General features: G+C 37.9%; 1 protein-coding gene across 3 annotated transcripts in view; it reads left to right on the top strand.

Annotated features, from left to right (window-relative positions):
- AUTS2 (activator of transcription and developmental regulator AUTS2) overlaps positions 1-17,237 on the top strand; it is a 1,119,238-nt gene that overhangs the window by 490,294 nt on the left and 611,707 nt on the right. For all 3 annotated transcript variants that reach the window (XM_030300780.1, XM_030300781.1, XM_030300779.1), the window contains exon 3: positions 8,804-8,905. In XM_030300780.1, the coding sequence (XP_030156640.1) occupies positions 8,804-8,905 (102 nt within the window). The remainder of the gene's footprint in view (positions 1-8,803; positions 8,906-17,237) is intronic.

The following is a 17,237-nucleotide window of genomic DNA, read 5'->3' as shown; positions in this document are numbered from 1 at the left end:
AAAGTTATGTGTATTTGTTATTTTTGTATATTCATCCTCACCAACCAATTAATATGGTCTCAGAATTTCTTTTTATTAATCAAAATCTCATTATCAGAGGTCTAGAAACTTTGCCAAAGCAGTCAGACATTCCTCCATCAAGTTACTGCATTGCTCATGTGTACTGCATGTGAATTTCCGAGGTAATTGGAAAACAGATTTATCTTTTAGTCCACAGTCATACTCAAGGAATGCCAAACATCTTCTGTTCATTCAGGCTTTTCTCTTTAATTCCATTCTTGTACTTCCTTCCCCCATTTCCCTATAGTTTAGACTTCCTTTTCGGTAGAAAATGAAGTCAGGTATGTTATCATGTTTTTGTCAACATAATTCAACCTAGAAATAGTACCCAAGTTGTAGATAGAGAGACGTGAGTTGTATATCAAGCCTTGCTATTTACACTTCCATTCTCTTCCCTTCACATTATTAAGTTATAAAGAAATAGTATCGTAATAGCCTCTTGGCTAAATCATAGAGAGTTATGATTCTCTTGATAAGCTGTAGAACATTATTAAGTTCTGCTGTCTGGGTCGAGTGTCTATTGGAAGGATATCAAAGTTGGTCAGATTGCACTTGATTGTCTTAATTGCTTCTTGTTTATGTTCGAAACTATGCAGTTAGATTGATCTTGGCTCATTTTCCTCTCTTTATTAACTTTCAGGGTTTATTTTTACTGCTGTGAAGTCCACTGAACTCCTTTAAGTGTTGAATAATACATGTGATTGACAAGTGGAAGTACTTCAGTAGTTTCCATTTTCCAGCTAATAACGCAACCTTCAAGTTATCATCAGTGCAATACCTTAAATATTTATTTGGGAACATCACTGTAACATTTAGATAAATAGCCCTCCAAAGTCCAGGCATATCCAAGAACCCTATCTTATTTTGCATTGGTGAAACTTAACTAATTCCATTGGAATGATTTTATGATAAATGGATTTAGAAGCAATTTCTCCTTTTCTTGTCTTTGTAAACCCACTGTGGTAGGCAGAATTCCAAGATGGCCCTCAGGACACTTGCCTCCTGTTTACTCCAGTTAGATTTGTATATAGCATAGTTGACTTAAAGAAAGGGAGTTACCTTCTGTGAGCCTGACCTAATCAGTAAAGTCTTTAACAGGGAATGGTTTCTGGAGTAAGAGGTGAAAATGATAGCACCTTTTACTTTTTAAAATAAACCACCTTATTGAAATATAAGTTACATGTCATGAAATCCAATTATTGTAAGTGTACAATTTAATGAGTTTTAGTAAATTTATAGAGTTGTATGAGCATCACCGTACTCCAATTTTAGAACTTTGCCATCAACTCAAAAATTTCCCTTATGCCCATTTGCAGATTGGTGGACTCTTACATTCTTATGAAAGATTCTGTTAGAACTCGGTGAACTACCTTTATTTTATTATTAAATTTAATTTGTGTATTTCATCAAATTTTTGCAGCTTTTTTAATTAAAAAATCATTCTGTAGTTCCCTTTGTGTTTCATTATTGGATTTTGGCATAAATTCACTTTGCACATTTTTCTTAATGCTCTGAATCAAATTTTGCTAAATTTTTTTAAATGTTTGGGGCACCTGGGTGACTCAGTTGGTTAAGCCTCTGAGTTCGGCTCAAGTCATGATCTCATAGTTCGTGGGTTCGAGCCCCACATTGGGCTCTGTGCTGACAGCTTAGAGCCTGGATCCTCCTTCGGATTCTGTGTCTCCCTGTCTGCCCCCCCCCCCACCTTTCAAAAGTAAAAAAAACCTTAAAATTTGTTTTAATTAAAAGATTTTTAAAAGTTTAAACTATTTGGTTATGATTTTGACAGTACCACATAGAATGTTTAGTACTATAATTTAGACATGTGTTTATTCTCACATTTTTATAGTACTTGTATTCTTATATTTTACATTATATAATATTATATAATTATTCTATTATATTATTATGTTTGATTGTATTTGATTTTGTTCTTTATCACTTTTTTCTTCGATTTGTAAGCAGTATGTCCCTCTAAATTCTGTGAGTTTCACTCCCATTTATACTCTAGTTTAGTAATTGTGTACAGTATTTCAGTTTCCAATTCATTATGTACTTTTCACTTTTGGAATCTCTTTTCTTTATTTGTCCCTGTAGTTGCTTTTTTGTCTTCTTTCTTTTTGATCTCTATAACTAGGCTCTTTACTTACTATTACTGTCCACTTTACAAAATAAATTAAAGTCTCTGAGTTAACCTCTAGCACAGAATTTACAGCACCCTGTAAATTTTTTTATCTTATCTATTTATAATTTTATTTTCTAAACTTTTAAATGGTGTCTTTATGATTCTGACTTTGACTCAACTGTGATTATGGAGACAACTTTTAAAAATATGTTTTAAAGATTTTTAAAAATCTCTAGGTGATAGGAATATTTATTTATTTATTTATTTAGAGAAAATTTTATTTATTTATTATTTTTTTAATATAACTTATTGGCAAGTTAGCTAACATACAGTGTATACAGTGTGCTCTTGGCTTTGGGAGTAGATTCCCATGATTCATCACTTACATTAAGTTGTTATTAATTTTTATCATAGAGGAGGCTGCTCATGTGATTTCTACATTTTGAAATTTATTCTGATATTCTTTGTGGCCTAGTCTGTCTTCAGTTGGTGCTGATGTCCTATGGGTATGCTCAAAGACGTGGTCTCTGGTAATCACCAAATTTATTACATATTGGCTCAAACTGAGTCTTTTAGCATCTGTGTGTTTTTCTATTGCTCTGTTTTCTGCCTTCCTGATTAATAGGATGCTAAAGAGTCCCATCTTGATTTCCTCGATTACTTAACATACTTCTTTACTTTATACATTGGCATAAAAAGCTTATAACTCAACCCTTCAGTATAAAGTACAGACCTATGAAGGGTAAAGATGTTATCTCTTATCACTGTAAAATGGCTGTCTTTGACATATGACTTCACCTAACCATTTAATCCTTTGTCTTTTTTTTCCCCTCTCTTTTTTTTCCCCCTCTCTTTTTTTAAACCTAGGAGTTCTAACTAACAAATAATTGGATATTCATTTTTTCATTTATTCATTTATTTATTTAACCTCACAAATAGTAGATGTTCCTGCTGTTTTAAAAAATGGGGCTTAATCCATATATGTTATTATTATAACCAACATACTTATATGTTTTTGCTATCTTGCTATTTCCCTTATTTTCCAGATATTCCCAATTGAGAGTATTGATTATAATTTTGATCCTTTTATATTTGAAACTGATTTAGAAGACATTATTTTTAATATCTAAGTTTTACCAGTGGTTAACTGTAAGATTATCAAATCCTTACTTAAAACTTTCTCTACTTATTGAAGACAATAACAAGATAATTTCTGATTCTGTGATCCCGGAGAAATTTTACACAAATTTCTTGCCCTGCCTTAGTTTCCAGAATTTATGTTTACCTTTTAGGCACAACTTGTTATATTGTATGTTTAAAAGTACAATATATTATTAATGTCCTAAAATGTTTTTTCTATTCAAATTTATAATTTTGTTTGTATTTCCTGTTAGCTTATTTTGATGTGTCAGCTTTTCATTAAGTAGTTTAGTTCTCTTTCTCTCATCTTAAGTACCTTTTAAAACTCAAGGAATAAGACAATACAAATGCACTACAGCCACTCTGAAAAACAGTATGGAAGTTCCTTAAAAAATTAAAAATAGAAATACCCTATGATCCAACAATCATACCATTGGGTATTTACCCAAAGGAAATACTAATTTGAAAAGTTACATGCACCCACATCTTTATTATGGCATTATTTATAAGACCCAAAATATGGAAGCAACCCACATATTTATTGATAGATAGGTGAATGGATAAAGATGTGACACACGTGCACGTGTGTGCGCACACACACACACACACACACACACGAAATGGACTATTACACAGTCATGTAAAAGAATGAGATCCTGTCATTTACAACAACATGGATGGGCCTAGAAGGTATTATACTAGATGAGATAAGTCGGACCAAGAAAGACAAATATATTATTTCACTCAGAAGTGCAATCTAAATAACAAAACAAATGAATAAAGGTACCAAAAACAGAGTCGTACCTATAAATACGTAGAACAAGGTGATGTTTGGCAGAGGGAAGTGGGATGAGTGAATGGGCAAAATGGGTGAAGGGGAGTGGGTATTACAGGTTGCCAGTTATAGAATGAATACATTCTAGGAATAAAAGGTACAGCATAAGGAATATAGTCAATGGTATTATAATAGAATTGTATGGTGACACCTGCACTTGTGGGCAGAATAACATATGGAGATGTTGAATCACTAGGTTGTACCTGAAATTAATAAAACATTGTGTGTCAACTCTACTCAAATAAAAAATAAAAAAATATAGTACAAATTCAACCCAATCTATGGGGAATATTTCAACAAATGGGAAGAGTTTCATTTTGGAAAAAAAACACAAACGTTTTTACAAGATTAAATACTTGCCATTTTGATGTTAGTGAAGGCATGTTACAAAATTTCATTGAAAAATAGACAAGTCTGGCTTATTGACACATTTTTAAAACATTGTGTGAAGTTCATTCAGATCCCTGCAGGAAAACTCAGCAGTCAGACACAGGATTTATGCTGCTTTGAGGGACCAAAATGGTGGTAGGAGATTACTTTTGGATGCTTTTCTGCATTGCAGTGCATAATTCACATCATTCCGCTTGAGTTTCAGGCATTGGTATCATCTCCACATACTTTATCCTTCTGCGAATTTTGTTTGAAGAGTTAATGACACCCACAGAGCATCTAGCATCTTGAACTCTCCATACTCAAGCTGAAGAGTGGCAGAGCCTGGGTCACAAATCTCGGCAGGTGTATACAGAATTCCTCCACCTTCACTGAGTCCAGCGTGATGGGATTTCGTTACATGTTCATTAGCAGCGATAAAACCATGGATCGTTATTTTCCTAATTAGCCATTAATAACAGTTAACTCTAACGACATAACAGCTTCAGAGTTTTTGATTGTATTGTTGACAATGAAGTCGAATGGAAAACAACTCATCTTCTTATATATTATAAAAGTTGTTAATCTTATTCATAGGATCACTACCACTCATGCCAGATACTAGCTTCCTTTTTATTTCATCTGTTTTGTTCTAATTCTGATGCCAAAATTGTATAATATTCTAATGAGAAGACAATTCTGGAAATGAGTGCATCACATTAATTTTTAAATAAACAAGGTATTTTAGCGTATCTAAAAAATGGTAGTAAGAAATCTCATTGCATCTGTTATAGCAATAGCTTTCTTAGAACAGCCGCCATGAGTGCTAGGACAAATCAATGCAAGCGGATCGATTTTTCTTAGGTCTTTAAATGTTTAAGCCAGCACCTGGCCTTTGTAATGTCTCTTGGTTGTAGGTAATAGCTGGGAATTTCAGGTGAAGGATTACAACTTCTAAGTTAGCTGTGCTACCCCAAATGATCCATTGGATATGGCTGAAAATGCCAGTTTTAAATGTATTCATGGGATTAGGAGTGAATACTTCTTTGCCTGAAATCTTGTGGTTTAGCTTTAGTACTTACTGTAGTCAATCCATTTCTTTGAAATATTGAGCTGTCTGACAGCTTAAAATCCTAAGTTTCCTTTAAACTTGAGCCTGGCTTTGGAGGAGAAAAGGGCAGTGTGGGGGCGGATTTTATGTAAGGCTCTCCAAAGAGAATTCACTGATGTGCTTTTGCTGGAAGGGCACAGGGAAGGCAGGGAAGCTGGTTCATCTCAGTCCTTCTTGGGTTTTGCCCTTAGCCTAGATCAACATTTAGTCAGATAATTTACATCAGAGCCACTGAAGTCTCTTGTTGGGCCTGTTAAAGTCATCATTTTCCTTCTATGAAGAAATATGGAAGAGATCCAAATGCCATGTCCAGATTTTGGTAAGCCAGGTGGATATCAGGAGAAGTCTTCATGCTCTTATGCTGTTAATTCCCTACGGGATGTTTATCTCATCTAGGTTGAGGGGCTGAGTTTTTATAAGCACCTCGTGATCAATATCACCTTATGAGACTTCTTTTTTGTGTGTGAATTAAGTCAGGTACCACAAATATATTAAAAACATACTCTGTAGAGAATATTCATATCCTGCAGATTTCATTATTTCCACACGAAATGCTAACATACTAAATAGGTTCTAAGAAGTAAAATGAAGAGAGCGGTAAGCTGTACAGACATGGACTGAGTCCTAGATATCTTTCTTAATTCTGAGCATATTATTTGCTCTATTTGTTTCTTTATTCACTCATTGGAAGTAGCATTACCTTCCTTTACTTAAGTCAGAGGTCCAGGGAGATGAAAATTATGACATTGCCTATAAATTAGAGTGCCTATTCCACATACAGATTTTATCACCAGTCAGATGTATGTAATAACAGTAAGCCTTTTCATACTTGAAAGTATATAATTATCAGAGGCGTTTAATGAAGAATGATATACTGGCTAAACTTTGAAGGCATACATCAAAAAATATATCTAGAGGGGCGCCTGGGTGGCGCAGTCGGTTAAGCGTCCGACTTCAGCCAGGTCACGATCTCGCGGTCCGTGTGTTCGAGCCCCGCGTCAGGCTCTGGGCTGATGGCTCGGAGCCTGGAGCCTGTTTCCGATTCTGTGTCTCCCTCTCTCTCTGCCCCTCCCCCGTTCATGCTCTGTCTCTCTCTGTCCCAAAAATAAATAAACGTTGAAAAAAAAAATTAAAAAAAAATATATCTAGAAAGAAGGAGCTCTTCAAAAACCATAGTGGATCATATCTGAGCATTAAAAACAATCTTGACCTGAAATGCACAGAGCAGGGTAGGGTGAGCTTTACTGGTTGAGGAAATCTAGAGTGAATACGTAGGTGCAGGATGGAAATGGACATGACATGTTCAGGAAATTGAGAGAAAGTGATGTTCATTTTAGATTAAATTCCCCTTTATTATAAGTGTAAAAATGAAAATTTGAAGAGAATGACAATATTCTGAACTTTTATTCCATAGTAATAAGAAAAGGCTCATATAGCTTGCATCTGAATTAACTTAGAATTAGCAGGTTTAGCAGTAATTTAGAAGGAAACTAAGTACTTAAGGGCCCAGGAGGATACAAAGTAAAATGAGTATCATTTTTCTGGGTTCCATTAGAGAAGACTTCTGGAGAAAGGGAGTTTTAGAAGAAAGTGATAAAAGTGGATTTGTAGAAAGGCTGAAAGCAAAAAACGAATGCTCTGTATAGTGGGGATTTGGGGACAGCTTATTAGCTGGTGTGACCCAGAGTGGGACCTGAACTGCAGTTTTTAAAGAAGCACATTAGACAAGGAATGTGGATTTAGATTCATTCTCCATTTGTCTTGCTTCACATTCCCCCTTGGCCCCGGAGCCACATGAAAACCTGCAGGCAAAAATTGTGCTACCTATTACCTGTTCTTCTCTCTGAAATTCCCTCCTTCCCAGAAGTATGGGGCTTATGTTTTGTTTGAGACTTTCCATGTCTGATCCATGCACCCCTCTGTAATGTTTCTTCCAATTTCCTCCCAGAAGGAAATCTCTGTTTCAGATAAGACTCCTTCTGATCATTTCCTAGCATGTTGCTTTCCCTGCCTTTGCTTTCTGTCTTTCTCCTGTCAAGAGTATCTTCCCCTCTCCTCTCAGCCATATGAGCTCAATCCACTTTGAAAATCCAAGGCTTCAGAGGTTACCTTTCTTCCTTCTTTTTGGTGTTACATTTAGCATGTGTTTCCTTGTGTTATTATATTTGCTTGTCTCGCCGTCTTTCCCTTGCGAGATTAAGAACATTGTGAAAGGGCTGTGTGCTATAACCTGCATCAGATTGCTTGGGGTCTCTCCAAAGGTGGTTGCTGATGATAGCATCATAGACTAATGGTCCATATGTGGGGGACTCATAGTCCCATATAGACTAATCGTTTGAAGTTCTGTGTGTTTATTCATTTCAGTGGAATATCAGAGCTGGGTAAATGTGTAGAAACTGCCAATATGTAAGCTTCATAAGATTAGAGACTTTTTACCTTTTTTTTTTTTTTTTTTTGGTTTAGCATCATATTTTCAGCTCTTACTACCAGGCCTAGATGCCACACTCAATACATATTTGTTGAATGAGTGCTGGCTAATATCCTTAAGCTGTAGGTCTTAATTTGGTACTCTTAAATATCTGACAGGGGACCTCCACAGTGTTGTCTCAGAAATCAGGATCATTGTCTTCTTGGTGGTTGAACAATAACATAGAGCATCTCATCATTTTCTCCTAGAAGAAGACATTGTCTTTTGCTCTGTTTTGTTGTATTCTTTCTTCAGAGGAGGACAGGGGAAATAAGGTGGGCCCCCAGAGTTGGTGTAATCTGACTTTAATTCATTGTGTTTGGTCTTTATATTATTGACAAAAATGCCCCAGTGGAATAGAGGAAAAATCAGAGGGAAGATTAATTTCCAAGATTCATGGACCTTTGTTAGATTTTTTTTTTCAGGGTGTGTGTGTGTGTGTGTGTGTGTGTGTGTGTGCGCGCGCGCTTGTGTTTAGGCTTATTCACTCAGATTTACATTGACATTTTATGGTATATGTTTTGCTTAGCCTGCTCTCTGTGTTTCTTCCTGTGTTCACTTGCCTGGCACTACTCAGAAGCTGAGAAGAATGTTCAAATGCAGGACCTTAACTTGTTGACTTTGACAAGACCTGAAGAACAGTTGTGTGAGGAGACCACTGACTTTGTTCTTTCTCCTCTTTTCTTTTGCCTTCAGCTGAAGCCAGGCCAGAACAGCTGCAGGGACAGTGACAGTGAAAGCGCCAGCGGAGAATCCAAGGGCTTCCACAGGAGCAGCTCCCGGGAAAGGCTCAGTGATGTAAGTGGGGAAGAAGAAAAATCAAACAAAACCACCAGACCACACATCCCCTGGGTCAAGTCTCAGTTTCCCAGCACCACCATCCCTTCCTGTCACTTTGTCTATGCACACAGTACAGTCCACCCTGTCTGGCATCGTGTTGGAGGCTGGCGAGATACTTTCCTTCTGTTTTCTAGTTTGACCTAAAATATGCTTTACTACTTGTTAGGTGGGCGGGAGTACTTGTGGCCTTAGGAATAAGAGATTACAAGGGGAAGTGGTAATATTTTCAGTGTCAATGTTGCAAATGAAAAAAGTAGTCCAGCAGTGCTACCACTGGAAGATGACATCATTTAACTTTGGGCTTTTTGTAATATCTTTGCCCGTGACATTGGTAAACGTCCCTGTCTGTCATTTGATTCCTGTTAGAGAGGATGGCTAACCACCCACCTACTTGGCAAGAGAAGGAGTTTTATTTCCTGACTGATTTGCAAAGGAAAAATCCTTGTGATAACACACCGTACCTCCTGAGGACTCTGTCACCCCCTAGACCTGCCTCCTCCCACTCTGCAGCCTCCTACCTGCCAACAGGGCAGATTCCCCTTTGCCACCTCCCGAGAGCACCTGATCCTCTGGGCTCTCTTTTCTTCTATCCTAACATGTCACATGACAAGATTCTTGACCCATCTTTACCCCTGAAAGCAACACTTGGAAGCTTTCTTATAAAATGACCATTCAGGGAGAAGTTTTTATTAGTAGTAACAACAAAGGAACATTCACAGATTAAGTGAGATAGTACTCTCAAGAAAGAGACAGAAATTCAGAGTCTCTGAGTTTTAAGAAGAATAAGCAGAATTAGGACATATAATAAGGAGCAGAAACCTTTTGGCCTTTGTCTTCCTTTTTTTAAATGATTTTTAAACAGTTTTTTTTAATGTTTTTGATACTTAGAGAGAGAGAGAGAGAGAGAGCATGAGTGAGCGAGGGAGGGGCAGAGAGAGAGGGAGACACAGAATCCAAAGCAGTCTCCAGGCTTCATGCTGTCAGCACAGACCCCAGAGCCCAATGCGTGATCAAACCCCCAAGCTGCAAGACCATGACCTAAGCCAAAGTCGGTCACTTAACCGACTGAGCCACCCAGACGCCCCTCTTTTTTTTAATACTCTAAAGCAGTTGTCTTCATCATGGTGTACAAGATGATCCAGTGTGTTGCAAGAAAAAACATATTAGAACTTATTTATTTTGTGTCTAAAAACAAAGGAAATTAAACTTTCCTAATACTTAATTTAATGAGGTGGGAGTAGTTCATGTATATAATTTATAAACACATGTATTTTAGGAGTGTGCTCAAAACTTTAACTAAGGGGTGTTCCTCAGCATAAAAGGTTAGAGAGCACTGCACAACTTTGTGTCATTCCTGTAATCGTCTCCCATCCATTTCTCCATCATCCAAGGTAGACCCTCTCAGGACATAGCCATCTTCCTCCACCTCTCAGGAAAATTTGAGAGATTTAGAGTGAGAATTGATATAGAGAACATTGACTTCTGGAAAGAATTAAGTGGAATAAACAAAGTATAATTATTTCTTTGGTACTCTTAATGTCTTAATTGTAATTAATTGCATCCCATTTTTCTAATAAGGTTTAATATCCATTATACAACTAATACTAACTCAGTCTTTTGCTGTGTGAGTATGTCTGTGTATAAGAATATTTCTTTGTGTGTTTTTATATTTCATTAACTTTGTGATGGAACTATAAATTATAATAATAAAACCGTAACAGTAAGAAATACTAAGTAAGAAATACTTAGTTGAATACAGTAAGTATTCAATACAATAAGAAATACTAAGTTGTTAACAATACTCAATACTTACGTAGCTCCTCTGAGATTTAATTTTTAAATTTTATTTTAAAGAGCACATGCATGTGCAAGCAGGGCAGAGGGGCAGAGAGAGAATCTTTTTTTTTTTTTTTTAATTTGAGAGAGAGCACGCAAGTAGGGGAGAGGGGCAGAGGGGGAGGGAGGGGCGGAAGGAGGTGGGGAGACACAGAGACAGAGAGAGAATATCTGAAGCAGACTCCATGCTCAGTGAAGGTGCCCCCTGTTTTGATTTTAATATGAGATCTTACTAACCCTGGAAATTTTGCCAGGATTATTCCAGTTAATCATAATTTCGTCACAGAGTAGAGAAATGAAAACCATGTTAAGTCAGGGGACAGGAGTACAGTATTGTGCAGTCATTGAGATCTTTTGACTGGTTGCCTTGAATTCACTTTTCATTAGATAAAAAGAAATATGCAAGAGATATCCTGCATTTATGGTTAGGAAGACTTAATATCATTGAGATGTCAATCCTGCCCAGAGCAACGTATGATTCTGAGCACTTCCTCTGAAAATTCCAGCATCCTTTTTTGCAAACAGGAGAAAGCAGATACTCAGATTTAATGTGGAATGGCATGAAACCTTAGTAGTCAACACAATCTTGGAAAAGAAGAACAAAGCTGGGAGACTCACACTTAACCAATTTTAAAACTATCGGCGAAGCTACAGTAATCAAAACGGTATGATACTGCCATCAGAATAGACATATAAACCAATGGAATAATCGAATTGAGACTCCAAAAACAAGCCTATACATCTGTATCCAACTGATTTTTGATATGAGTGTTCAGACCATTCAGGTGGGAGGATATTTTCTCTTGAACAGATGATGCCAGGACAACTAGATTTCCTGGTGCAAAGGCATAAAATTATAAATCTGGACCCCGGCATCACAGTGTGTACACACATTAACTCAAGATGAGTCAGTAGCCTATGTATAAGAACTGAAATCATGAAACTCTTAGAAGCAAATGTGGGTCAATCTCATGATTTTGAATTTGGCAGTGGGTTCTTAGATATAGCCCCAAAACCATGAGCAACGAAAGAGAAAATAGGAAAATTGGACTTCATCCAAACCAAAACCATTTGTGCATCTCAAAGGGCATTATCAAGAAAGTGAAAAAAATCCCTATAGGATGGGAGAAAATATTTGCAAATCATATAACTGGTAAGTGTTTAATATTTAAAAATGGGAAAGGGGGGCGCCTGGGTGGCTTAGTCGGTTGAGTGACCGACTTCAGCTCGAGTCATGATCTCACAGCTTGTGAGTTCAAGCCCCGTGTTGGGCTCTGGGCTGACAGCTCAGAGCCTGGGACCTGCTTTGGATTCTGTGTCTCCCTCTCTTTCTGCCCCTCCCCCACTCACATTCTGTCTCTCTCAAAAACAAACAAACAAATAAATAAAATGGGAAAAGGACTTGAAGAGACATTTGCAGAAAAGATATACAAATGGCCAGTAAACACATGAAAGATTGTTGTCATCACAGTCATCAGGGAAATATAAGTCAAAGCCATAATGAGATATCCGTTTACATCTGCCAGGATAATTATAATAAAAAAGCTTGGGGGGGGGGAATAAGTGTTGGCAGGGATATAGAGAAATTAGAACCCTTACATGTGATGGTGTGAATGGAAAATGGTACAGCCACCATGGAAAACAGCTTGGCAATTTCTTAAATAATGAAATATAAAATTACCATATGTCCCACCAGTTCCACTATTAGGTATACATCCAATCAAATTGAAAATAGTTGCTCAGAGAGATATTTATGTGCCTATTTTTATTGCAGCATTATTCACAATAACCAAAAGTAGAAACAACCCACCTGTCTGTCAGTAGATGGATGGATAAATGAAAAGTGGCCATATATGTGTCCATATATGGACAATGGAATATTATTTAGTCATAAAAAAGGAGTTAAGTTCTCATGCATGATCCAGAACCTTGAAAGCATTATATTAAGTGAAAGAAGCTAGTATTGTATGATTCCACTTATTTAAGGAACCTAGAATATGCAGATTCCTAGAGACAGAAAGCAGAAAGGACATTAACGGGGAGGGACCAGTCACTGGAGTTGGGGAAAGTGAGGGATTGGGAGCTATGGGTGAACGGTTACAAAGTTTTTGTTTAGGGTGATGAAATAGTTTTTGGATACATTCACAGCAATGTGAATGTAATTAATGCCCAAATTATACACTTAAAAATGGCTAAAATGTCAAACTTTATGTTGTGTGTATATATATATACATATATATATATACATATGTATATGTATATATATATATGTATATATATATTTTTTTCACAATAAAATAATGTAAAAAAAAAATGAGGGCTGTAACAATCCTGAAAATCTTATGTGGATCCAGTCTGTGCAATACTTTGAGCTCATGTGACTTATTAATTTTTAAAATTCCTACCTTTTGCAACAACAGTATCAAAATATGAAAGGATAAATGACAGGGAAAAAGAAAAGGAAAGAAAGTAGTTGGCCTTTAACGAGATCTTCCAAAACCTCCAGCCACTTACTTGCTTTGCGTGAGCAGTTCTGAGGTTGCAGATTCTTACCTCAGGCCCATTGGCATCTAAAATTTGCAGAGATGAAAACCTTTGCCAAGGAAGTCAAGCCACAAAGTGATTCTTGATTGGAACCAAGGCAGCACCTACCCACACAATATTTTCAAGAATGAAGATACCCCTAGTCTTTCTTAAAAGGGAATTAGTAACTAATTACTTCAGTAACTATCAGACAATGAGGAGATGGACTGAAAGACCACGCTTAGTCTTGTTTTCGTTTACGATGGCTCTCCTTCCCGTGCTTGTGCTTTCATTAGTTTCTTCAACATGTGGAAGGTAGTTATTAACTGTTCTAAGGCCCTTAGTCTACTAACCTGTGTCATTTCCATGTCTTCCACTGTTGGTTGGTTTTTCTCCCCATTATGAATTGTTATTTTCTGTCTCCTTTGCATGCTTGACAGTTTTTTTTTGTTGTTGTTTGTTTTTGGTTTTTTTTTTTTTTTTAAGCATTTTTTTTTTAATTTTTTTTTTCAACGTTTATTTATTTTTGGGACAGAGAGAGACAGAGCATGAACAGGGGAGGGGCAGAGAGAGAGGGAGACACAGAATCGGAAACAGGCTCCAGGCTCCGAGCCATCAGCCCAGAGCCTGACGCGGGGCTCGAACTCACAGACCGCGAGATCGTGACCTGGTTGAAGTCGGACGCTTAACCGACTGCGCCACCCAGGCGCCCCTGTTTTTTGTTTTTTTTTTGTTTTTTTTTTTTTTGGGTGCCAGACATTGTGAGTTTCTCTTTGTTGGTTGCTGGATATTATAGGTTCCTGTAAATTTTCTTGAGCTTTATTCTGGGATGCAGTTATGTCACTTGGAAATAGTTTGATTTTTCTGAGGTTTGCTTTTATGTTTTCCTGGGTGGAACCAGAGCAGCCTTTAGGCTAAGGCTAATTATTTCCCCAGTACTGAATACTCTGCCTGATTCCTGATGCATTACGTGATTTTTTCCGAACCCTGACAGCTGGTGGAAATACCATTTTCTGCCCTATGTGAGCCCTGGGGATTGTTTGCCTGCTCCTCTCCAGTGGTTGTTCCCCTCGTTTGGGGTGCTTTTCTCCAGCAGATGTGCTGGTAGGTATTCAGGCAAAGACCAGAGGGGACCTTTTCGCAGCTTCCACGTTTCTGTCCCTGTGAAGGTCTCTTCTCTACCATCTTCCGCTTTGCAAATTCCAGCTGCCTTGGCTTCCTCCAGCTCTGTCTTCTCAACTTGGGGTACTTCTGGGCTCTACCTGGGCCACCTCTCACTTGCCCTACTGTGGCATCAAAACTCTCTCCAGGCGTTAAGCTGGGGCAGTTTTTAGGGTCATCTCATCTGCTTCCCTCGTCTCGAAGATCACTGTCTTGCCATGCCTACTGCCCAGTTTCTAAAATCCCTCTTCTCATACATTTTGTCTGGTTTTGTTGTTGTTGTTGTTGTTGTTGCTGCTGCTTAAGGTGCAAGAACGTATCTGGTCCCTGTGAGTCCATCATGCCCACGCCTGGTTTTTCAGCTGAGATAAAAATTCCCCTGTCTTTCCTGCATTTCAGTTATTTTTAGAAGCTTTGGCAATTGAGACTCACTCCCAAGTGCAACTAATGAAGATATTATATTATTCCAGCTTAGTTATTTTGAATTGGACAGGCAAAAAAGAGAAAGAATAAAGAATTGCAGTGTGGCTGGAGGATTTGACTCATGGGTAAAGCTTCAAAACCAAATGTGCTTGGCTTTTCTAAATTATGTATTCCCAAACTGTATTTCCAGAAGGGAATAATTGTCTACGAGGACTCTCAGATTGTCCACATCAAGGAGACACAGTAACTTGCTGAGGTTAGTCACTAAGGAAAAAGTTAAGGGGAATAATTGAGTATATAAATATTCATGATGAGTTGTTCAAGGGGGACAGTATTGCTTCTGACTTACACAGAGTTTTGTCACTGAGGAAGTTGTCAGAATTTAGGGGCTAAATTTACTTATAAATTTAGTAAATCAAACCCTCAAATTATGAAATGATCCTGGGCATTCATTACTAACACACCAAGTTTTAAGAGCAGTTTAGTTACTTATTTTCTGTGTGACCTTGAGCAAAGAACTTGATCTTTCCCAGTCTAGGTTTCTGTTTCTGTGAAATGGGCATACTTTGACCTGCCTTGTAGGTCTCCTGTGTTACTTTTTAATTTTTGTATTGTTTATTTATTTATTTTGAGATGGGAGAGAGCGCTCGTGTGGGCAAGAGCGGAAGAAGGGCAGAGAGAGACAGCGAGAGAGAATCCTAAGCAGATTCTGCACCATCAGTGCAGAGCCTGATGCGGGGCTCAAACTCACAAACTCCAAGATCATGACCTGAGCCGAAATCAGGAGTCGGAGGTTTAACTGAGTCAGCCACCCAAGCACCCTGTAGGTCTCCTTTACAGATCACTTGGCACCGTGCTATTTGAATCACGTAGCACAGTTCTTGGCACATCCACCATGCTCAAAAATACTCATTCTGGAATCATCCTTTTGTATCAGATTTAGAACTTCCCTTAATAGCCTTACTGCCCTCTTAAATTTGAATTCCTTGTAAGTGTCCATTTGACAAAACCTGCTTATTCCCATCACGACAAACAGGACTCTTCCTCCCAAACAAAACCCTTATTACCCATGTCACCTTACCTGTTTATCTCCAACCTGAACCGTCCATCCCTCTTGCTTCCCTGTCCTGGTATTGGATCCCAGAGCTCGTATCCTCAGGGTCCAGCTCAGTCCCTTCCTCCATCTCCTTATCCTGTCTCCTTCGTCACTTTCGTTTATCTACTGACTGTATTTGTGAAGAGGTATTTGGGTATGATTATATTCTCATTGACACCGCTGATACGTCAGATGCCCTACTCTTTGGCGCACAGAGAATTCCTGTGGCCTCTTACTGGTGTCATCTACCCCGTCTCTGTTTCCTCTGTACTGTGCTCTGCACTGCCTCCAGAGCTGTTTTTCTAAGAATCAGAGCTCACAACTAAACTGCCTTGTTTAAGATATTTTAGACAAAGTCTACACCCCTGAGGATTGTCTGCAGAGCCCCTCAAGGAAGTCTGAAGCTTCCCCTTCATCTTCCTGCCCTCCCTCTCCTTCCCCATCTTTGTACCTTAGGCTTAGTCCCCTCTGAACCACTGTTGTTTTCTTAAATAGTATGTACTTTCAAATCTTCCTACCTTTGTTTTCTCTTTTGGATCTTTTTTTTTTTTTTTTTTTTTCTCTTTTCCTTCTGCCAGCCCCAATGTCACTTTCTGTAGCAAACTCTTCCCATCATCCTATGCAAGTAGACTTCTTTAATGCTTTATTGAAATGAGTATGTGGATATGGCTCGTTTCTCTGTGAATGGTTTTTGGGTCAGGTTGTTAGTTATGAGAAGGGAGAACAATATTTAGTACTTTTGAAGGGCTCAATACTTGAAGGAATTGAAACGTTTCAGAAAATCATGAAAAGAGATTGAATTGTAGTAAGTACTGTGCTAAACAGTTGTCTAATCTGATTGTACTGAGGCCATTTAGTCCATTTAACATCATAATTGGGGCACTTTTTCTACATCTTTTTGAGATACCCAAAAACTCCCCATGTTTGTGGGTCCCACCACGCAGTCATTCATTCACTTGTGCAAGCGTGTGTCCCAGCCTCCTTTCTTCCCACTTTCCCCCCAAACTTTTACTGAGGTTTTACTCTGTCCTAGGTTGGCTCACTCTTATTAAGGAAGAAACAGACAGGGGCCACACCATCCATGAGTTTCCCTTAGTTAAGAAGAAAATCTGATCTAATCCAGGCCTGTAAAGTGTTCTTGATGTTCTGTTTCTTCTCTTCTCTCTCTTTTTAAGATCTGTGTTAGATTTTCCTTTTCCCTGACAGTTTATTTCTGCCCTTTTCTATTCCAGAGCCATATATTCATGTGTT

The sequence above is a fragment of the Lynx canadensis genome, chromosome E3 (assembly GCF_007474595.2).
Source record: "Lynx canadensis isolate LIC74 chromosome E3, mLynCan4.pri.v2, whole genome shotgun sequence".
NCBI lineage: Eukaryota > Metazoa > Chordata > Mammalia > Carnivora > Felidae > Lynx > Lynx canadensis.
Note: the sequence above shows the minus strand (reverse complement) of the source record. Positions and strands in the feature narration are given on the sequence as shown.